Consider the following 24,734-nt stretch of genomic DNA (forward strand, 5'->3'; position numbering starts at 1 on the left):
TGGTTGGGGGTTCGGGGGGGCTGTCAGGAGAAGGGGGTGTAGAGAGCGGTTGGGGCAGGCAAGGGACAGGGAACGGGGGGGTTAGATTGGTTGGGGGTTCGGGGGGGCTGTCAGGAGAAGGGGGTGTAGAGAGCGGTTGGGGCAGGCAAGGGACAGGGAACAGGGGGGGTTAGATTGGTCGGGGGTTCTGGGGGGGCTGTCAGGAGAAGGGGGGGTAGAGAGCGGTTGGGGCAGGCAAGGGACAGGGAATGGGGGGGGTTAGATTGGTTGGGGGTTCTGGGGGGGGCTGTCAGGAGAAGGGGGTGTAGAGAGCGGTTGGGGCAGGCAAGGGACAGGGAACAAGGGGGTTAGATTGGTCGGGGGTTCTGGGGGGGGCTGTCGGGAGAAGGGGGTGTAGAGAGCGGTTGAGGCAGTCAGGGGACAGGGAACGGGGGGTTAGATTGGTCGGGGGTTCTGGGGGGGGCTGTCAGGAGAAGGGGGTGTAGAGAGCGGTTGGGGCAGGCAAGGGACAGGGAACGGGGGGCTTAGATTGGTCGGAGGTTCGGGGGGGGGGCTGTCAGGAGAAGGGGGTGTAGAGAGCGGTTGGGGCAGGCAAGGGACAGGGAACAAGGGGGTTAGATTGGTTGGCGGTTCTGGGGGGGGCTGTCGGGAGAAGGGGGTGTAGAGAGCGGTTGGGGCAGTCAGGGGACAGGGAGCAGGGAGACTTAGATAGGGGGTAGGGTCCTGGGGGCAGTTAGGGTGGGGGAGGGTCTCAGGAGAGGGCAGTCAGGGGACAGGTAGTGGGTAGGGGGATTCTGAGGGGGGCGGGAAGTGGGAGGGGGCGGGGCTAGGGTGGCACCCCATGTCCTCTTTTTTGATTGTTGAAATATGGTAACCCTAGAATAATACAAATTACTTCACAGAGTTATGGTGAAGCTAAATATATTTAATGGTTATAAGCCACTTGGAGATCCTCAAAAAGAAGGCACTTGAGTACAAAGTATTTATTATGGTTTATCTGATACATCCTATCAATAATGTTGTGACATTTGCCATATGTTAGCTGCAGTTTTGATTATACAACCCAATTTTTGAGTTTATAATTCAATACAAAAATGAATTCTGGCATGAACTGTTCCCACTCAGTCACAGTAGCAGTAAGGTAGCTCAGAGATCAACAGGTAAGTGTTTTTTACAAGTATGTAAAATAAAGGAGGAAATCAGACTGATTATACTCAACTAACACAACTTTCAGTGCATGACTCCTGCCCACCCTCTGTGTTTAAGCTGACTAAGTAAGCATGTGGCTTCTTCTCAGTTTCCTTTACCTAAAGCTCTCTGTTACAGAGTTCTCTTCACAACTCCTCATTTCCACAGGCATTCAGCATCTGCCCTTATCAGACAGCCTGAAATTTGTAATGGACATGCAAGATTCTGCTGCATGGGTCGGGTGCAAACTCCATGTATTGTCTTGAAACTAAAACCCAGGGGCTCATTAAGTGCTGAGATTGCAATTCAAGCACACTTGTTTGCCCCAGCTAATGAAAACCAAACAGACCAGTCCCTGGTGTGCACTCCCTGTTGGTTTATCCTTAATCTTGCTGCATCGTTCAAACGTCCTTAAAAGACAGTGCTGTCACAAAAGGATTATATATATATATTTGCACTTCAACCGAATTTCACTAATCTGCATGCTGTCGAATTCATACATAAACAATGGGTGTCTCACCCTCTTCCAAGCACAGATTTAATAGCAAAATAGCTCAAGGTTGAAAGTGTAAGTTAAAAAAAATGAGTGCAGCAATGCAATCAAAGAAGCATATTCATTTTTATGATTCATTACAAGAGCAAAGTCATACAACTTCATTGCTTTTACCAAACAGACAACATTACATTATGAAGTATTATAAAACTACACTGCAGCTGTCAAAATAAGCAAACGGGGATAATGTATCACAAAATGTACTTTGCTTTTTCATTAGGCTTGTTCACTTACTCACTCATTCACAAAATTCAGTAATTTACAGTGGGTCTCCCAGTCGTTAATCTGAATTAGTGAAATTCTGCTGCACTTGTCAGGCCACAGTATGCACCAAAGGTACCGTGACAATAAATGTGGGTTATATAGAACACACCTTATTAAAAACTATCTTAGAAAGTTTCGATAATGCTGGCGAAACAGCTGGCTGCCAAGGGGTTCTCAAGAACTTGGTGCCCTACAGGTATAGAATATGTGAGCGAATCCTGGTGAAAAACACATGGCTTCCCATTGTCTGAGTCTATATACTCTGTCTTCCACTTCCCCTCCTTCTCTGGAAGATTTGACCAAGATTTGTCAGGCTTCCCCAGCTGGAGTATTCAAAATTACTTTACCATGGAATCCACCTTTTGCATACCATGTGCAGCTGAAGTATCATCTTTTAGTCTTGTCTCCCACGCTCCAGGAAGCAAGTACATGTATGTTGCTTCCTGCCTTTTCATACCTCTAAATAAGCCTGACCAATATCATAGAAGATTAGGGTTGGAAGAGACCTCAGGAGGTCATCTAGTCCAACCCCCTGCTCAAAGCAGGACCTAATCCCCAACTAAATCATCCCAGCCAGGGCTTTGTCAAACCTGACCTTAAAAACCTCTAAGGAAGGAGATTCCACCTTCTCCCCAGGTAGTTGAAAGCAGCTATCAAATCCCCTCTCATTCTTCTCTTCTGCAGACTAAATAATCTGCTAAATAATAAATAAGCAATCAGGTTGGTCAGGCATGACTTGCCCTTGGTGAATCCATGTTCCTGATCACCTTCCTCTCCTCCAAGTGCTTCAAAATGGATTCCTTGAGGGCCTGCTCCATGATTTTTCCAGGGACAGAGGTGAGACTGACCAGTCTGTTGTTCCCAAGATTCTTCTTCTTCCCTTTTTTAAAGATGGGCACTATATTTGCCTTTTTCCAATCGTCTGGGACCTCCCCCGATCACCAAGAGTTTTCAAAGATAATGGCCAATGGCTCTGCAATCACATCAGCCAAGTCCCTCAACACCCTCAGATGCATTACATCCAGCCCTATGGACTTGTGCATGTCCAGCTTTTCTAAATAGTCCTTAACCTGTTCTTTCACCACTGAGGGTTGCTCACCTCTTCCCCATACTGTGCTGCCCAGTTCATCAGTCAGGGAGCTGATCTTGTCTGTGAAGACCGAGGCAAAACAATCATTGAGTACTTCAGCTTTTTCCACATCCTCTGTCACTAGGTTGCCTCCCCCATTCAGTAAGGGTTCCACACTTTCCCTGACTTTCTTCTTGTTGCTAACATACCTAAAGAAACCCTTTTTGTTACCCTTCACATCCCTTACTAGCTGCAACTCCAATTGTGCTTTGGGCTTCCTGATTACACCCCTGCATACTTGAGCAATATTTTTATACTCCTCCCTAGTCATCTGTCCAAGTTTCCACTTCTTGTAAGCTTCAGTTTTGTGTTTAAGCTCACCAAAGATTTCTCTGTTAAGCCAAGCTGGTCGCCTGCCATATTTGCTGTTCTTTCTGCACATCAGGATGGTTTGTTCCTGCTCCCTCAATAAGGCTTCTTTAAAACACAGCCAGCTCTCCTGGACTCCTTTCCCCCTCATATTAGCCTCCCGGGGGATCCTGCCCATCAGTTCCCTAAGGGAGTCAAAGTCTGCTTTTCTGAAGTCTAGGGTCCGTATTCTGCTGTTCTCCTTTCTTCCTTTTGTCAGGATCCTGAACTCGACCATCTCATGATCACTGCTGCCCAGGTTGCCACCCACTCCTGCTTCCCCTACCAGTTCTTTCCTGTTTGTGACAGCAGGTCAAGAAGAGCTCTGCCCCTAGTTGGTTCCTCCAGCACTTGCACCAGGAAGTTGTCCCCAACACTCTCCAAAGACTTCCTGGATTGTCTGTGCACCGCTGTATTGCTCTCCCAGCACGTGTCAGGTAATCACCTCTCTCCTCAGATAAATCCCTGGCTCCCTGTTCATTTCACAATGCAGTACAAAACTTCCCACTTCATACAGCCATCCTCGGACTTGTCCTATCTCGTTGCACAGGCCTTGGCCCTGATTATGAGCAGTATCCTGGATCCTTTGTGCTGCTCCAGTGGCTGACTGCCCTACTGAGGATGACCCACTGCCTGAGGGAAATTATCCAATTGCAAAGTACCCCTTGGGGCTGCTCGAGCTTGCACAAGGGGCTCACCTGGCTCCTGGCAGCCCGAGATCACAGGAGATCCAAAGGATGCATAAACCTGAGCTCAGCTACAGGCCAGAATCAGCGCTCTTAACAATTTCTACCCCCTTTCCCTGCTCCTGCCTTTCTTCTAGCATCAGCCTCATCTCTGTCCCTTCACTTCCCACTGCCCGTTGCTGGGGTGAGCCTTTCTCCTGCGCAGCTCCTGTCTACTCTGAAACCTGTCTAGACATGCTTTTCTCTGTCCCTCTGCTGCCACCCCATTTCTTCAGAATTGTAACTTGACATGGAACGTTGTCTGCCCTGCTGAGACCTCTTCAATTCTTCGTCCCGCTGCTATTTAGTACTTATCTCTGTGAAACATTTGGACACACAGTTGATCTGTCTGCAAGACACTGTCAAAGTGAGGCTGTACTTCATTGTTTCAGTAACTAGTTGTACCCTAAACAGCTTATTCTTATAGATTAGCCTCTTATTATGCCACTAAAACCGTGTGAAGGTTTAAGCTAGCTCAGTGTCAACACTGTGAGCTATAGCTCCAGAGATCTACAGTAGGTTGAGGAGTGACCTCTCACTTCCCAAGGCATTGTTAAGTTCAGTCATGTCATCAAGTTGACACTCCTAGGTTCCACTGAGATCCAGCTGCTTGCAGTACACAGGCATCTTTCTAGCAAAATAAGCCCATTGTTACCCTTGCAACATAAGAGTGTCCCGGTGGGTGTAGGGGTGGGATTCATGGGGTTTCTTTGAGTCTCCATTGAAGCAGACTGCCAGGCAGCCAAGGCAGAGCAGGAATTCACTTACATCCTGATCCTGAAGTTGTCTCCACACAGACATAAGGGTCACCCACACAGAGACAGTTACAGGATTAGGGTCCTACGTCCCTCTTTCCAGGATGATATCAGTCTCATGTAACTTCCAAAGTTCACTTTCCTTTCAGAAAAGCTATTCCTTTTTATAATTTTCTCTTTTTTTTTTACAACGGTAAATTATACATCTGCTCTGCTACACAAAAGCGTTTATTACTCAGGATTCCTTTGTAGTTATCCTATTGTTACTGGAAAAACTTGCTACTTTTAAAAGCAGATTACACTGCAAAAGCATAGTTTTTGCCACATTGATTAAATTTACAGCTTAATTTTACACTGTTGTTATATCAAAATAAAACCAGGGCAGTGTAATTATATGCCAAAAGTCCAGTGTTGTCTTGAGTGTATTTGTTTAAATGATTCCTCTCACAGAGAAGGAAAAGTAATTTTCAGGTTTTGTTTTCAGCAGCACACCTGTTAACTAATTTGATTATATTAATGTTAAAGTTATTGTTCCATTGAGCTGGACTTGTCCATTGATTTTTAAAAGCCCCTAGCTCCCTAGTCATCCATTAAGAATAAATGGGATGCAGTCTATGGCACAGGACAGCAGAATCCTGCTGGGGGTTGACTGTATGAGAGAAAGCAAACGATGTTAGCCGCAACAAGACTAGTTAGAAGGCGTTTTATGAATTGATGAAACATTAAAACGTAATTCTTAAAATGAAGGGTTTGCTTGTGTTCAGCCTTTTAGCTCTATAAAACCCCCACTAATTGACACTTTGTTAAATGTTTGGGCATTTGAACTAGCAGACAAGTGAAGATAGTGGATAATTGATATGCTTTATTACCGTCTATTTGACTGAGATTAAATGTGAATATGCAGGAATTTTGCCAAGTAACTTATTTCCCTTTAAAAATTCCTTACTGCAAGTTATACTGCCAATACACTGATAAACAAATGAATCAAAGTTAACAAAGAAGAAAGGGCATAATATTTTTAGTTAAATTAGGTAATAAAACATTGTTTTTCTCTGTTGGCATCATTTATAATGCCAAAAGAGCAGTGAACACCAAGTTTGAAATCTAGCCAGCAAATCACCAGTATAATAAAATGGAAGTTTAGTCTTTAAGTAAAATTGCAATTTAGCTCCTACTAAACGTAAAACATAATGGGAGTTGTGCGTACTTCCTTAAGGAAGATCTGACAACCAAACAGCAAGATCTATTAATTATTAAATGATTATTAACCTGCAAGTCAGGTCTTTCGCTACTGTTTTCAGCCTAATGTAAATGAATATGCATGTGTTCTTTTTGCTTTTAATAAACTACTAAAATATATCCATCAACAGCTGACATTGAAAGAAAATCCTGTTAGTTTAATAGGCTAGATTCTCAACTGCTGTAAGCCAACTGATGTCAGTGTGCCTACGCCGATTTACAGTGTTTGCACCAGCTGAGGATCTAGCTCCATGTGTAGCCCCCCCGGCTGACACCCTGAGAGCGAAGGGCTATGAGGTGCAGATGGACGCCCTGATTGTCAGAGCCCTGGGAGCCTGGGACCCCTGCAACGAGCGTGTGCTGCGGACCTGCGGGATCGGTCAACGCTACGCACGTCTCATGCGGCGCCTCATGGTCTCAGACACCATCCGCTGGTCCAGGGACATCTACATCGAGCACATCACCGGCCACCGACAGTACCAGGAGGCGTGAGCCAGAGTGACATCGTTCTCCCACTACGAGAAAGGGACCAAGTGACCTTCTCCATTGGATTATATGAACTGGAACCATAAACTCCCTAAACATTAAATCTCACCAAATGAGGGTCAATCCATCCTCATCATCATATCCACTCATTATACTCCACACCCGAACACAACCACTCTATGAACTTCATACCCTCCTATCTCAATGTCTGTACTTTGACCCATCAACCGTTTACCCCCAATCAGGGATATTGCAGATTATGTATTCCTTATGCCACCTGATCTTAAACCAAACTTTGCACCCTCGATAATCTGTATGTTATTCCCTGATAACCAGAAACATCTATGCTCAAACTCTGTTCACTATTTATTTATTTTTAACATCATCTTAATAAAAATTTTAAATCTGTTCATGACTGCTTTACTCTGTCTGGACCTGACTCTGCTTCCATGGAAGCTAATGGAAAGATACTTTAATAAGAGCTGAATTAGGATCTCCATGTACAATCTCACTTGTACTTTTATCGACCTCTTCTTTAATTAGTCAGTCATTAAAAATTAAATTAGTCAGGTTTAAAAATAAAATCTCTTTGCTTCCTTTAGGATTACTGAGCATTTAGTTGGCCGTGTAACAGACTGACAATATCCTGTAATATCCTGAACAAATCTTATGGAATTTAGATAAACTTTATTGAATTAAATTAAACCTTATTGAATTAGTCTGAATACCTTTGGGGTCCATTTTGTTAAAGATGCAATTGTGTATGTGTTATTGTGGCACTGTATGTACCTTCTGTTCCCTAGTAGGAGGGGGTATGCTAATTTGCTACCTCCCTTATGAACACTTTGAAGCCACCTCCTGGAGAAATGTGCATATACTAATTCAAACTGGATTCTCCAGCGACCAACAGACAAAGAAAGGGGTTTGGATAAATAGCCTGGTTTTAAACTGTTGTGGGGCCTTTTCTTCCTGATCCAGCAAATAGACAGGACCCCTGGTCACGGCGGGCCCCAGTCCTCAGGGTATGGTAAGGACTGGGGGCTTGTTCTGAGCTGAAGCTGTGATGAACTCATGACCACAGCAGACGCCCCGTGGGTGGGGGGGTTGAAGCACTGATCCTACCATGTTAGGGTTGGGGTCCGTTCTGGTAAACTTGTTAATATGTGTAGTTTCTTTTAACGTTTTTAATGTTTTCTTTGTAGTACCTTTTACCTTAAGAATAAATTAGGCTTCACTAGGAAGTGCTGTGTGGTAATTTACATCTGTAGCAATTACACCTGTTAACCGTCTCTAAACAGAAAGCCAGTAGGTGTCCTTGGGCAACTTGTCTGTGCTGGGAAGTAGACAGTAAAGACAGGGAGCTTGCAGCCTGGAAATACCCCAGTCAGAAGGGAGAGGAACGCAGGTCTCCACCCAAGACAGGCAGCAGCTGGGGATCTAGAAGCCCGAAATTGGGTGCCCTGTGTGGTCCACTGAGGGGAACTACTAGTGCAGTTGCCCTGAACTGTGACCGGCTGGATTTGCAGAAGTGGTGGATAGTAGGCAAGAGGCAAGACCAAGAGCTTGTGACATTCTGTAAATTTGCTTGTGATTTTCTAAATCTTTGTGCTAGCAAAATAGAAAGTTCCAGTAAGGCATACAGTAAATGAAGATATTATGTATTAGGGATGGAATGAATCTGTCACTTTGACGGATTGTGAGGCAAAGAACAGATTAACAGATTACTCATAGTCAGAATGCAGCTCCCTGTGAAAAATGTGCAGGAAATGATAAGTGTTGGTTTGTGCTGATTTAATGATATTTTAAAACTACAATAACATTCTAGGAGAGTAATAAAATATAGCTCGTGCCTTGCATTTTTTAATCATCAACATATTGCCAGTTTGACCTTAAAATAATTGTGATATTTCTTTTTGAAATATATCTTTCAAGTCATACAAACTTGTATTGCAAAATAAAAATTTGACATACCAACATATGTATTTTAGTCCTGTTTAAGCATTCTATTAAAATGTACACTTGAAAATCTTTTTCCTTGATTTGTGTATATAAATATACTATGTATCTTTGTAGGTAATGCATTCTATTATTCTTCGGCACATTCTCTCTATTATCCATCATAGAAATGTTGTTTTCTGACCTGGAGTTGAGAAAAAATGAACAGTTATCTCAATTAGGAATTTATTTATAAACGCTATTGAATGTCTCATGGTTTTATGGCATTTTTGATTTAAGTAATTGTGAGAATGTTCAAATAGCAAAACTGAAGTGTTTTAAGAGGCAGTAATGGACAGTTTAAGACTAAGATGACTGCAGCATTATTATTGACATAGCTGATGGCAGTAACTGAAATTTGATTTCAACATTTTGTATCCCCAGAACAGATATAAGATGAACCAGAAGTTACATACACAGCACAAGCATCTTTTCTTGTTGTTCATTGTTAATGGACTTCAGAGCTCCTAAAGTCACTGTAAAACTAGTTTTGAAGAGCACACATTTGTTATTTTAATGGAACTGTTACCGTAAAACAAGATGACTTCTCCAACTACATGTACATTATACATTACAATGTAAAGCCCCAGTCATCCAAATGCTTACACATGTGATTAACATTACGCACATGAGAAATCCCATCTACCAAGTGCTTTATGGATACTAACCAGAGACATAGACATTTTGTTTCTGTATTTCTTCAAAATATATTTGTAGCTTTGGCCCACAAATTGGGGTGTTTTGACCTAATGTAGAGTTAGTGAAATTATTCATTGCCAATGAGTTACTCGACTAATTCAGCCCTTTTCATCTGCTTGTGAATCATTTATGAACCTGTCCTCATCTGTTGTTCCTAAATATTCACGAAATAGGCTGATATTTAATTGCATAAACTATCAGTTATTCCTACATAAGTCCTCTTCAACTATTTACTGTTCATTATTGTCAGTGTTTGATTGGTCACATAAGTCAAATGATATTTTTTCTGCTCCTTGATTGGACAACTCAATTTTTTTATGCAGAAGAATAATCAATAGCACATAATAACTAACACACTTTCTGTTTGGATTTTGAGACAAATGTGCTAAAACTTATATAAAGTTTGGGCTTTACAATAATTTTGAGCAAATAAACCAGTTTTCTGAATACTCATAAAAACAAATATCCGCGGAACAAATATGCCAATATTCATTCACAAATGTACTTATTAATTATTATTTTTTTACTATTTGACTAGCTCCAGCCTCACAACTATGCAAATCAGGGTATGAAGCTATGATGATCTGGGAAATCTGTCTGTACAATTTCTGAATTTTGGTTGATTCTGTGAGGTCGTTGTTATGAGGTTGCTGTATCAGCCACTGCGTCTCTATCTGTTTTGTATCCACCATTACTGACAAAGTTTAAGCACATCCCTCCCTGACCAGGTACAATGGTGGGTCATTAGAACTGAGCAACTGCCTATCCAGAGTGAAGCACCGCAGGACAGTGGGTTAGCTGGAGCCTAGGAGAAGCTACTTCCTCCTGCTTATCTGTAGGGAGGGGAGAGTGAAGTGTGGAAAGTTCCCAACAAGACAAAGAGACAGAGGCAACAAAGCAGGCATTTAAAAAAGACACGCAGAATTACCAAGGAAGCTTTGGGCAGGAGAGAGGAAGGGGACGGATTAGTCAGAGAAGGCTGGCTGGTGAGAGGAAGTTCCACATTTCAGAACACAGATCACGTGCTGCAGCAGAAGGATCCTGAATGCCGCTAGACAGCTCTGCCCTAGCCCAAAGAATGCTTTGGAGTGGTGAGGAAACTGAGGCGGGAACATGTTTGAAGGATTTATTTTTGTATAGATATTTATATTCCTTGGGTGATTAAATAAAGAACAATGGTGTTAGAATCCTGTGCAAAGTGTCTGTGTTTTCTGTGTTACACCGCTGCATGTGCCCTTGGAGAGTTCCCTTGGGACCCAGAACGTTCACACAGCTGGAGCTCTGGGAGAGGCTGTGCTTAAGCTACAGGGGAAGGGGTCAGCCTGGTTCCAGGGGCTGGGCAGTCGGCAGCATGGTTGCAGCTCTCAGGAGGGGTTGCTAAACAGAGGGTGTACACCCCAAGAGTGTCTAGAGACCCTGGACAACAGCAGAGTCTAGTCTCAGTTCAGATTCTGGAGGTTTAAAACACACAGGATCCAGCAGTTGTATCCCCTCACAGCAAGCAGTCTGGTGAGTGTCCAGGAGGGGGAGCTCGTCCAGATCTGTCTACATGGCGTGAAATAGGTACCTGTTAGAGCACGCCAACAGGGTCTACATGGGACTGTTAACTTTACAAATCACACCCCTGTGGTGCGCTTTCCCACATCGTGTTGGCAAGCTCTAACATTTCAAGAAGGGACCTGCAGTGCTCCTGAATTCTGCTATTGCTAGCAATCTATTGTTAATGGTGACAATTGTGATATGCTACTGTTACTGTCACTGGCAAAGGCTTTGTATCCATGCTAGTTATAAAGTATTGGCAAGGTTTCCCAAGCATACTTTACTGATCGGCACAATTTGTTGCAAAGATTAATTAAGTTTGTCACATAGCTATAACAGAAGCTGTTTACAGAAATACAAATGATCATGTTCATTTTTAAATGCTACTCAACTATCTTGTGATTTTCAGTATATTATAATTACTTCCTGAATCTATAAGACAGATTTTCTGATGCAAATATTGGAGGAAAAAAGGAACGAGATGGTAAAATTGTATAGTGCATGCTGTTACGTACCTTGACATGAAAAATAAGTTACAGAATGACTGTAAGAATCTTAATGCCAAAGTCAGTGCTAAACCTAACTTTGAATGTTTATGAAAACTGCCACTTCTGGACCGTCACATAATGTGACTCACAATGTCAAAGAGTGTACTGTTTAGCATTCAACTTTGTTATCAAGAAAGCCATAGATAGGTCCTGGCATGTTGATTGTATTGATTACAGCTTGAGGTCTTGATAATAGCATAAACAGAGGGTGTCTCTAATTAATCAAAATGCTTGATTAGTTTTTCTGTTTTGAGGAGATAAACTGGCTTCTTTAAGAAATTCACCCTAAAACGATTCTTTCTTCAGTGTAAGATGAAGGATAAATTAGACATGCAGCCCACAATCTACATTGCTAAGCATTCTAATGACCAGTCGTCTGCTGGACTTCTTATTTTATACAAAGATATAAAAAAGATTTCAACAAGGAATGTTATAAAAAATGTAGCTCACTTATACTCTCTCCCGCTCACACACACATGCTGTCTTAGGTGCTTCCTTGAAAGCTGGGCCCCAAGAGGTTACAAGTTTCATGTGTGCCTAATGCCTGTCTTGACTGCTAGAGCAAAGCATCTGTCAGCATCTCTACTAGAAACCCACTTTTTAGAGGTTTATCAATCAATTGCAAATCTTTGCTTTCTTCTGAAAGTTGGCAGACAAGATCTCAGCACAGATATGAATTTTGTTTACCAATTTTGGAAAAGGTTGGGTTGGTCATGTGTGGAAATATGAGATCAGTTTTTAACATGCATTTGTTTGAATGGCTTCAACTTTAAAAGTAACGTTTGGCCAACAAGAAGTCCATAATATTAAATTGAAAAGAAAAAAAATTAAAAGAGCCAAGCTATTGCAGTTTAAAAATTGGCCATTGCACCAGCAGGGTATGAATAGGCACCTGCTGGAGGTATTGTCTTTCAGATGAGACACAGTCTAGTCCTATCTCTCTCTGGATCTGACCCACCACTCTTCCTTAAAGGTTTTGTGGTGTTTTTTGCTGGTGTAGGGTATTAACATGCATGTTCCAGCAAAACATTGCATTTTATATTCTTTCGATTCCCCCTGTAACTTCTCTTGGAGCTTGTCTTCACTCAGAACATAGTGGTGTTTGAATGTGATTGTGAAGAGTCAAGTTAGCTGTCATGATGCTTGATCGTGACTGACCACACAGCACGAATCTGGTCAAATCTGAGACTAAACATCATGTCAGCTAATTATGATTAAACCCTTGTCCCAGCAGTAGCACAAAAACTCAAGAACTTGTGCTTGAGGTAGATAATACCAGAAATGCAAATTGCAGCAACTGAAGTGTTTTTAGCTGTGACTCTGTGGGTTACAGTGCACTCACTTACCTCACTGGCATTCTGTGACACTTCGGACACTTGGGTAGAACTGGATACTCTTTAGGGTGTTTTTGGAGAACGTGTGTGTGGAGAGTTGTAGTGAGAAATGGTCATGAGCATGGACTGGTCCTCACGGCCAGTGGCTGAGTGGTAGCAAGGACTGGTTGTGAAGTTGGTCATCTAGGTGCAAATACAAGGATGGTATGAAAGAACATTTCAAATTTTATTTTGTACATATTAAAATGATGGAAAATTCAGTATCTCTCTCTCTTTAAATCTTCTATCATACTTGGTGAAGTTCTGCCCCAGCAGTTGTGTTTTCTGAGGTGGAAAATTAGGTTTTTTCATCTTGGCTGCAAAAGAGCAGGTGTATGTCCCCAGATTCACCCCAGATTGTGTGTACATACCAGCAGCAGATGATGTGGAAGCAATAACATGCACCAGCAGCACAAGAACCAACTGAGAGAAGGAAAGCAAAGGCATATTTTAGCAGCCACAGCAACCAACTGAGCTCTGCCAGGTTTCTCTTTCAGAAACAAATCCTAGCCTGTGTTATCTCAGGTCGGCATGGATTTGCAGAAAGTACTGTAAGCACCAGTATCTTACATATTTATTAGGTGCCAGATCATGGGCCCCAAGCTGGCAGCAGAAAGTAGTGAAAAGCCAGCAGATCTGGCTGGCTTCATGAGCATTCCCCTAGCCCAGAGGAATCCTCTTCCTCCTGGCCTCCGGCATAGGGACGTGCCCAGGACATCCCTGTGTCTGGCTGTTGGAACAGCCCATGTGGACCATGACCAATAATGTATTAGTTACAGCAGCCCTGAAATTGCTCTGACGTATGCCAGAAACCCACCCAGTCCGAAGCCAGCCCCAGCATGAGGCAAACATAAGGGGGGCACCTTTAAAGGCACCTTTGTCCCTTCCCTTCCCTCCCTCCCCCGCCGCCTTCAGTTTTGCACTGAGCACAGCTTGACCCAACAGGAGGGATCTAGGTTTATGTCTGGAGACATGGCCTTAATCTAATAAAGTAGGATTGGTTACCAAGGTCCACATCAGGATTCCATGTTCAAATGTCAAGGCTTCTAATGCATTTAAGGCTAGTTCATGGTTTATGTGGAAGTTTTGACAAATACCAGAGATCTGCAGTAAAAACGGATGGGCCAGTTTACTTGTAGCTGTTTTTCCATATTGAAACATAGCCCCCTAGTGGTGTGCAGGAGCTGGTTTGATTGAAAGAACTGCCCTGGTAACTGGAGCATGCTGATGCTGCGACTTCTGCCCAAATGCTGTTGGTGAAAACGTCTGCAGCTCAGTCTGCAACCAAAAAACATATTTCCCTAAAGGACTGTTTTATTCTCCATTACCTGAAATATGATGCTTTCTGTCATACCACATTCAACTGCAACAAATGGAGTGCAGTATAGGAACAACTGGATTTGGTATGAACACATGATAACCTGAAAGTCATTTCACAAAGCTTTAGAAAATACAAAGTGCAACAAAGGCATAAAAAGCAGGTCAAGTTAAATAAGGGATAAATTAGCCATCCGTGGATTACCTGGCCCAGACTCCCTTCTTAATTACAGAAGGCCCACCAAATCTTGTGCCACCACTGCAGCAGCTGGGGCCAGGGGAAGTCTTTCTCCAGAGTCTTCTAACTCTATATATTCAGCCAGTAAAATGTGTTCTTGATTTAACTCTGCATTTCTTAGCTCTGTGGTAATTATACAAAAAGGTGTCCTAGTGAATGTATGTGTACGAATTATTGTTTGTACTGCAGTAGCACCGAGGGGCTTCAAGTCCATTGTGTTAAGCATGGGACCAACACGTAACAAAAAGCTGGGCCCTGCCCAGAAGAGCGTACGGTCTTACTGTGATTGTGCTACTACGCTCTCTTCCTCTGCCATCAGGGATTGTAGGTAACAAGACTTATGCTACTGTTGTATAATTTTCCCATTTATAGGGGTCTGGTACGTTATTATTCCTTTCTCCCCCCCCCCCTTTTTTTTTTTTTCTTTTACTACACTGAGCATTCTTCTTCCCTATCACTTTTGTTGGATATATTCTGGAAATAATAATGCAGTAAATAAAAACAAATGTTCCTTTGAAAATCAGACCAAACGTGTATACATGTGTAAATATGTGTATGTATATAATTATGCAAGTATATTCATAGATTGAACTAACTGTGTTGCAGTTTAATATAAACCTGTAATTTGCTGCCATATAGGAATTTTTCTTTCTGCTATAATTAGAGAAACAAAATCAAATGTCGTTAGAAAATGCTCCATTAGCAAGAAAGTCCATGAGAAGTCTTTATAGATGTGTTGTTATGAATGTGTTTTAATGTGTATTTGTCTGTGATTATGAAATTCCATTATATAGCATGTTAACTGTGCTTATTTCATTAGTTTTGGTTTAGTGCTTGGTGTTAGCAGTATCTCAAAATGCAATGCACATAAAATGGGCAATTTTAAAATAGAGGTGGGTTTTGTTGTTCAGATATTTTCTGTTATAGTTAAATGCACATATTCGTGAATGTGTTTACTTGAAGGAAAATTACTTTGTGAGCTTTAGGGCTCACTGTAGAACTGCTTAGAAATTTCTACCTAGGAGATACTCGTTTTGCTGCTAAGCACACCTTAATTTTCAAACTTTTGAAGAGTGCTGCTATTGAGTTTATTAAATGTGAAAAGCACATAATTTATTTTGTTTCACCACACCTAAGATGTTTATGAAAAGTTTTAACCCTAATTGTGAGATTTAGGGAGGAACAAAACAACTTTGTTCAGAATGACTGACATTTGGATTCATCTTTTTCAGGGACTGGTTAAATGTGTTCAGCCCCCCCATAATTCTTCCAAGCCAAGAGCTAGCAAAGCATATTGAATCTTCAGCAAGTCTAAATATTCCAGGTAGGAATTTATAAAAGTGGGACAGTGAGGAGAATATGTGAAGAATGTGTAATGATTTACGAATTGTAACAGAGATGTATTGCTCAATATTGTTCTCACACTGCTGTTAAATGCGGACTTCTGCAAGGAAGTCAATGTGGTCATTTGGTTGCACTTCCATGGAGTAGATTCTGGTCTGACTCTTTTAAGTCCTCTGATTCTTACTCTCAGCTCAGACTGGTAGAGTCAGACAAGGACACTTTCTGTCTCTGATAAGTGGAGAATTCATTTGCATAGTGACTGTTGTCTGCTAATCAAGAGCAGTATGGATTAGCTCTGGAAGGAAATGCATCCTGTTCATTTTGAAAGAGGACGTTGCTGCTGGAGGAGAAGGAGGTAGGAATGGAGAGTCCATGAAGGAGAGATGTGTAAACGTGAGGCTGCAGCCTTTACTCATGCAAGTAATCCCTACACACAAGAATAGCTCCATTTAATTAAACGGAACTACTCTGATGAGTAAGAATTGCTTATGTAAGTAAAGATTTCAGATCATGTCCTAAATGAAAGCTTGGTGTGGCTCTTGAGCACTGTTAAACAATGGTGAGTCATCACCTACAATGATAGCAGCACCCATATGTTACAGTTCTTCGCTGGAGGCAGGTCTGGTCCTAGACCAAATGGTGCTCCCAGCGAGAAGCGTCTTTGGTGCCCACCCTCCATTTGTTAAACTTTGACATACCGTATTTTTATTGCAGTTGTAGCCTATTTCATGACTTTGATGCACAATTTGCATGCATAATTTATCCCTGTCATAGGCTCTGTAAAATTTGCCCCTTGCTGCAAACTAGATTGCAACTGAGCTTTTCGCTTCCTATACTGAGCTCCTGAAGGCTTCTTCGGGGGCATCTTTTATTTTCTACGGGGGAAAACAGACAGTATTAGGGAGAGCAAAAGTCTGTGTTCCACAGTCTTAGAAAGTCATCAAACATTACATGTTAAGTATAGCAAAAGAAGTAACGGTATTTCTTTTATATTGCTGCATAGACAGGGGTTTGACAGATACCTCTGGCGTCTCATTAAATATGTCCTTTATTAGTTGCTACTTACACTCTCCAAATCTTAAAACACAAGTACACTTTCACAATTACACAATAAAACAAGGTTCACAATATCGCAGCTGGGCTCTCACTTCGTTCTTATGCCTCACTGACTGACTAGCGACGCCCCGCCCCTTAGATACCCACAGGGGCATGGATGACAGCATTTTAGGAGGTTTGAGGAAAATGTATGCTCAGAAAGGCTGGAAGGTTCCATGAGATTCTACAAAGGTCCAGAACATTCTAGAAGGTTAGTGAAAAATGAATCCACATACGGAATACCTGAAACATGTTACTTCAAACATTCTATTTTCTCTTTTGTCGCTAACAACAAAAACAGCACTCCGAGCCTAGCATCCCTAAATCCGGCTCTGGCTGGAGGATGACAAAGAACGTGTCCTGAAATAGGACAGTGAACAACAATAGAATTAAAATAAATACATCTCTTTCCACAAAGGTCCTTTTTTCTTTTCTGCTACCCTAGGGAATAGAAGAGGTTCCTACATTTTTCACCAGGTACAGAGAATTCAGTGTGAGATCTCATAAATCTCAGCTGTGTATTTTGGCTGCCCAAGGGATGAACATGTCTCAGTGATTTACTGTCTAAAATAGATTTTGCCCCTCAAATTGGGAATCTTTTCATAGGTGTACATTTGTGATTGCTTATGACAGCAAAATAGAACTCTGCTGTCAAGAGGGGACCTTGCTTTGAAGAATCGAATAATATGTTATGTTAAGTGGCCTAAATAAACCAAAGAGAATGGGACAGTAATCCTTGAGTTAAAAGCATGTTAGACATATATTTCTGATAGGGGCCTGAGATGATTCTTGATGTCAGTATTATGGAATCCAAAACTTGCTGCAGTAACCCTAGAATTTCCATAAGGTTGAAAATTGAAAGATTTAGTTCAGAAAGTGGCACAGAAGCATATTTGCTAATTTGTTGTTTTTTCCTTATTATTCTCACTAGAATCTCTGACCAAGGTAATTTGTGAAATGCTCATAAATTAACTTGCTTTAATGATAAAATATTTTATGTGTGTGTGAGTCGATAGTAGTGTTTAAATGTACTTGTAGCCATCTTGAATGGACAAACCCCTTACAGCTGCAAAAACAAGACAAAATTGGACCTGTAAGTGGTAACTGGGTGTTTGCAGTACTTTGTATGAAAGACATTATACAAAAATGTCCTATTCTGTTTAAACCTGTTAGAGCTTTAGTGCGATGCATGTTTTTTTCCCTTAATCCTTTAACTCAGGTTCACTGACAGAAGAACTGCATGCTACTACTTACCCTTAAATTCCTGAACTGCTTGGTGAATGGGATCAGAATGTTCATACCAACACCCTCTGCTCTGCAATCTTTATTTTAAACAACATGTTAGTTTAATAATTAATTTTCTAATCTATCTTGGGAAGTTGTACAAATAGCAACGCCCAGTCTTCAAGAATTTGTGTTTCTAAAGGTTTATATTTATTGAGGTAAAATTATAATGCAAAGTTTGCCTAATAACTGAAAGCACAGACAGTTTTTATGACTCTGAAATCATGAATACCCAAGTGCCAAAGATAACAAAATCATATCAGTAATGAACACCTGTAATTATTTATAACTCATACAAAATATCCTTGTCATCTTTTATATACTTCTTTAACAGTATCCTAAAACAAAAAAGTCAATATAATTTTGCTCATGTTAATAAAAAATTTGGAAGATATTCTTTATTTTGGGCATAACGCAAGGGAAATACCCAAATGGCAAATATTCCATAAAAACCACTGCACTTTAAAGTTTACAATACATTCTTAAGCATGTGCTCCTTTAGAAACATATCCAGAGATGTATCCAGGCGTCACAAGAAATAGACTTCTAGTCAATAGTGTTGCAGAGATGTAATTGAGAGCAAAATTTGAGCCAATATGTTTGATATCTTTAAAAGTTTTATTTTCCTTTGGTCATTGATGTTTATGATTTAGAATCCATTAAATTTTATTTGATATCTTTCATATGAAAAAATTGGGTAGTAAATGACTCACATGTAAAACTCTTTGGAACTTGCCTCTTTTTTCATCAGTTTACTTGCCTTAACTGCTCATAAAAGAGAACTCTAAGGGCCATGCTAAACAGTCTTGTTGCTCAGGCTGCAGCTCTTGGCAGTATTTATAAATTAACTCTGAAGCACATCATTACAATACAGGTCTGAGCACCTTGCCTATTGTCAAAGATCATATTGGACAAAACATTAGGGATATTCTGCTACATGTGCAGCTCATCTGACAATGGGTCCAGTAGAGTTACAACCACAGACACCAGGTCAAAATTTGGCCCATGTTTGCCTATAGTGAGCAGTTTTCAGGTACTAAAACCTGGAATAGAGTGAAAACCCTTTTGTGTAAAATAGGAGGCTGTCTTTATACCTGTGCTCTAGGCTCTGGTAACTGTATAAACATGGCAGCACTATTGTCATTCAAACAATAAATAATGAAAAGCTTCTGCCTCTGAGTTTAGAGAAGAATTAAAGCCAAATTTTCAGAAATGGCCTCGGAGCACCTCCGTTTTTAGATGCCCGACTTCAGACATGTAAAGTGAGCTTGACTCCATTCAAATCAGTGGCAAAACTCCCATTGATGTAAATGAGGCAACATTTCATCCATTCAGCCTCGTTTTCTGAGATGCTGACCAGCTGGAGATCCTGTTCCCTTCAGTAGGAGATGGGGGAGCTCAGGACCTCTAAAATCTCCCAATGTGTTTGGATGTGATTGATGTTGTCAGGTAGGTCAGAGAGCCTCTCAATGTGCTGTTGCTGAAGGGTCCCGTGACTAGCGTGATTTTGAAGTGCCTTGATGTTAAATCTCTTCCATATTCCTTTTAGTTGTTTACAGTGTTATGGTGCAAGCCGCATGTTCATGATTGATCTGACTAAACGATAGTCTGTCCAGCAGTCATCCGTAGCTGTCATGGCTCATGTAATATGGACATCAGTATGATCACAGGCTCTGACAATGACAGTCAAGAAGATGCCAGTGTTCGGAACATGGGTGTTTCCAAGTGGTCTTATATGTGTCCCTCTTTCTAAAGATGGTTTTGTGATAAGCAAATCATGTTGCACACATTTGCTGAGGAGAAGAATGCCATTAGAGTTAACTTTCCCCAGCCCGTCTTTCCCAATGGTGTCTCTCCAGAGTTCAGGATGTCACCCATGAAGTCACCTATGAGGATAAGCTTGTCTTCCCTGGCTGTGGCAGTGAGAACTTCATCAAGAGCACAGTAGATCTGCTCCTTGTTGTCTTCGTCATCATCCAGTTTGGGAGTGTACACACTAATGACCATGGGAGACTGGTTGTTACTGAGTTTAAGATGAAGAGTCATGAGACATTCGTTAATACCCATAGGGAGTTCTAAAAGCTGGTTAGCAATTTTGTTCTTGATGGCAAAACCAACCCCATGACTATGCCTCTCTTCAGATGTCTTTCCTTTCCAAAAGAAGGTATAGCCACCTCCATCTTCTTGCAGTTGGTCTTCATCTGCCCAACGGGTCTCATGTAGGGCAGCAATATTGATGTCAAATCTTTCAAGTTCTCTAGTTATTATGGCAGTTCTTTTTTTAGGACAGTCACTGTTCGGGGAATCCATGAAAGTGCGAACGTTCCAAGTGGTGAACTTCATTATTTTGCTTTGGATGTTCTGAGCATAGATAGAGTAATCCCGGTGGACACGGCCAGCCAGCCAGGAGAGCATTGAGACAGCCTATGTTCAGGGCACCTTTTCTAGACCCTTCCCCTTTCAGGATGAGCAGACGGGATCATGAAAAGGACTGCTCAGTCACAGTGGCAGCTGCCGAAATTGCACTTCTGTCTCACAAGTCCAAGTGCAAGATGACCAACACACGGCCGCCACCTGCATGCAGATTTGTGAGTAGGGACTCCCAAAGCTCAGTGCTTCTGTTTCCACCACCACTCATCCATCACCACAGGACTTCGATAGTGAGAGATGTTAACACCCTTGGCAGAGGCCTCTGCATGACATCTTTTAACGTGGGGGAGCCAGTGTGCAGGCAACAACCTCACGAAACTTGACAGGAAGGAGCCCTGGACCCAGTGGCAGGGGAGTCTGAGACAACTGGAGGTCTCCGTCCTGCTGCAGCTCTCATCCGCCTTCACAGATGCAGAGAACTGACAAGTTCTCAAATATGCCTGTTCCGCTGTTGTGGCCCTCAAGATAGTTAAGTCCAAAGCAAACTGCAAAGAGTTACAAAGGGATCTCACAAAACTGGGAGATTGGGCAACAAAATGGGAGACGAAATTCAGTGTTGAAGAAGGAGAGGTTATTTACCTGTACAGTAACTAGAGTTCTTCCAGATGTTTTGTCTCTAGAGGTGCTGCTCCACCTGCCCTCTTTCCCTCAGATGCGGAGTCCTGCTGCTGGGCTTTGTAGCTGAGAAAGAAGTGGAGCGATGGCAAGACTACACCTCCCTATATGCCCTTTTCCAGACCACAAGGCTGTGTGGGGTGCAGGTGCAGACCCACTGACACTGTTGATGAAAAATCTCTCATCAAGTGTGCCCTGATGGGGAGCACCCACGAGGACAAACATCTCAAAGAACTCTAATTACCGTACAGGCAAGTAACCTGTATTTCTGTGCGCATCTAACACACCAGCCTATTTTTTGGCCACCTGATCATATAACCTATATATCGTAGTGCAATCCCAGCTGTAAATAGATTCTGAGTGTTGTGAAACTGGTGCTGTTAGCATAACAGGCTATTACTTATTATGAGGTAGCAGTGCATACAAACCACATGATTTGCATTACTGTTCTGAGCAAGAGGCAAACATTTAGGATGAAATGCAAGATACAGATTGCATTCAACTGTGAATTGTTTCCTATCAAAAAGTTATATATCATAACTTACATTTAGCTTTTATAAAAGACAGAACTGAGAAAAGAACTTTACTATACAAAATGTTTATAGTACATATCCATCTTTAGCGCTATCAGTGTACTTGTACTTGGGGCTAAAAATTGATTTCCATATCCTAAAAACATTCTTGCAGTTAACATAATGCTCAAAATATTAGATTTAAACTGATTTATTAGCTGACTGCATCCTATTAACTCTTCGGTGCTGAGAGTTTTCATACGCCCTTCGCCTGTAATGGATGATGGGCTAGAAAATTCAGACTTCTACATTACAATCTTGTACATCAGGGTTAATGTACAAACTGACATTCAAGAAATAGAAATGTTGAATTGCCAGAAAGCAGTAGAAATATTATAAAAATGTACTCCAATTCCTCTGTACCTTGTATTTCAGTAGTTGTTGGAACTGAGGTAGACCCAATTCTTATTGGCTGTTCTGATACCTGGAAAAAAAATCACTAATGGCGTTATCTTGCAAGATGCAAGTTTTTCTACAAAATGTCTAACATACTGTAAAGTCTAGGAACCAGGAAGTTGTAGTAAGGGTGCATATTGCTTGTGTTAGCAGTAACAAACTTCTTTAGTGTTAGTAGAAACTGAATTGACGTTAATCCTTTTAGTGAAATGAAGCATTGCTAAATTTTCTTGCGTGTCATCTGACCATGTTCTCTAGTAGAGTTACTGGGTGAAAATCTGGCCCCATTGAAGCCAATAGCAAAAGTTCATGGAGGATAGATCCATCAATGGGTATTAGCCAGGATGGGCGGGGATGCAAAACCTGGGATGCAAAAACTCTGAAGTGGCCCTAGTCTCTGTTTGCCAGAAGTTGGGAATGGGCAACAGTGGTTAGATCAGTGGATTCCATGCACTATGTATCTATACGGCGTAACTGACATCAGAATTTGGCGCACATGATCACCAAACTTTTGTTTTTGCATTGTAACTTTGGTTTCCAGAGACTTGCACTGACATCTTTTTACTGTTATAACAAAACTGTAATGCACCTATAATGTCATGATGTAATGACCAGTATGATGTCAAGACCGTGGGAAATGCAGTCATCATAGTGCATGTGTAGAAATTAATTTTCGGTTACATTTCTTGAACGTTTCATAGTTTATTTGCTGTGGGTTTTTTTCAAAATGGTGCACTGCCTCACTATACTTAAGGACTAATTACTTACAAATTTTATACATTTTTTAAATGAACCCATTTTTGGTTTAGGGATAGCAAAATCTGGAGCAGGATCTAAATTGTTATTTCTGCTGCTCTATACATAAAAAAGATTTATCAGAATAACACTATCTCTGGTTCCCAAACCAATAACATTTTGGATAAGTTTGTTTACCAACTTGAAGCGTGATCCAATACACAAGGAGTTTATAGTCAAAGAAATGCCAACTTTACCTATTACAGCACTACTGACATTGTAATAAATTTGTTAAATTAGTTTTGACACAGAATTTCTCCACCCACCTGTTTAAAGCCAATTAATGAAATATTTTGTACATACTTAATTACTTATATTTAATGCATTTATAACTTTCAACAACAGAAATCTGATCAAATTAAATAATAAGTTAGCAAGCTTAAAGGTAAATTGTCTGAGACAAGCATAGCAAGGATCAAATCTCTAAATCAAGACCTTTTGCTTTACGTTAGATTATCTGATTCTTTCATCTATAACATTTTCATGGTTAATGCAATTTCATTTTCACAGATTAAGAGCTGGTTCGCTGTACTTTTTTATGCATACTATTATACAATTATTTAAGCAATTCTTTGAGAAAGATCTCCGTTAGGAGTACTTTGACCCATTATCAATAGATAGATTTTTAGACCAACTTTTAATATACTATTCCAGCAAACTGTCTGTGCTTTCAGTTCTTAGGCAAACTTTGCATTATAATTTTACCTCAATAAATATAAACCTTTAGAAACACAAATGAAAACAGGAATAAATGTTAACCTCAACGGTAACAATTTTAGTATTTTGCACAAAAACCAAGAGATTACACCCTCCTAAAGAGGCACTCTGCCAGATTGTCATCTGTGATAGAAGGGTGCTTTTGCTGTGTTTCAAGAGTGACTAGCAGGGTAATTTTACTCTTATTTTTCTCCCTTCACACAGGTGAAGATGACTTCAGTGCTGAGGAGGATGAGGAAGTTCTGACTCTTTTGTATGATCCATGTCTAAACTGTTACTTTGATCCAGAAACTGGAAAATACTATGAATTGGCTTAGCTAATTCCTGGTTCAGAGAATATTGCTCTCCATCAGAACAGAATTAACATCTATTTCTCTGTAAAGTATTAACCAGAATGTAACATTTTATTGCGTAATTTAAAAGTTTGAATCCGTAAGTCATTTTGCAAGCAAATGAATATATTTTACAAATAATGTAACATCTTATTTTTGTAGTTTTGTGTTGTTATAATACAGTAGAACATCACAGTGCACAAGCTCTCGTGGCTTTGACAGTTGCTTGTGAGAATAGTTTGTTTTATATTAAATATTGAAAGATTCTGTGTGTGAACAAATTAGGTGGAATCAAAAGGTTTTTCAGTGTTAATATGTAAATTATGGCTTCATACAAAGACAATGTATTTTTTCATTACTGCTTATCAGATGTTCGTTTAAATGGATTCCATGATACCTTAACTTTGTACTCCAGGAAATGGCGTGTGATGTTCAAAGGCATGTGCTCCACGGGCTCTCTCTCCTTATTCACCAAAAAGAACATCATCTTCCTTCCTCTCCAGGAAAGTCTCCGTACTGATTAAATGGCATTAGAGTAACTGCTTTTGAGAAATCTTATCCACTTATAATCGTTATAAGGTTACTGTAATACACTGGATTACTGCTAGCAGATTTAAAGCCTCTTCATTTCATATTTTTGGGTTGTATGAACGTTTCTTGGGTTTTGTCACAATCCCCTCATTCGACTGTTTGGCACAGAGGTACAGAATCCAAACACTCGAGTGGTATAGTTCATACAGTGCAATGCTGTTCAAAGC

General features: G+C 40.9%; 1 protein-coding gene across 1 annotated transcript in view; it reads left to right on the forward strand.

Moving 5' to 3' along the window:
- Nucleotides 1-24,094, forward strand: part of CFAP20DC (CFAP20 domain containing) — a 154,871-nt gene extending 130,777 nt beyond the window's left edge. The window contains exons 14-15 of the mRNA XM_065408313.1: nt 15,629-15,720; nt 23,849-24,094. Of these exons, the coding sequence (XP_065264385.1) occupies nt 15,629-15,720; nt 23,849-23,961 (205 nt within the window). The 3' untranslated portion in view covers nt 23,962-24,094. The remainder of the gene's footprint in view (nt 1-15,628; nt 15,721-23,848) is intronic.
- Nucleotides 24,095-24,734: the final 640 nt, after the last annotated feature.

The sequence above is a fragment of the Emys orbicularis genome, chromosome 7 (assembly GCF_028017835.1).
Source record: "Emys orbicularis isolate rEmyOrb1 chromosome 7, rEmyOrb1.hap1, whole genome shotgun sequence".
Classification (NCBI taxonomy): Eukaryota; Metazoa; Chordata; order Testudines; family Emydidae; genus Emys; species Emys orbicularis.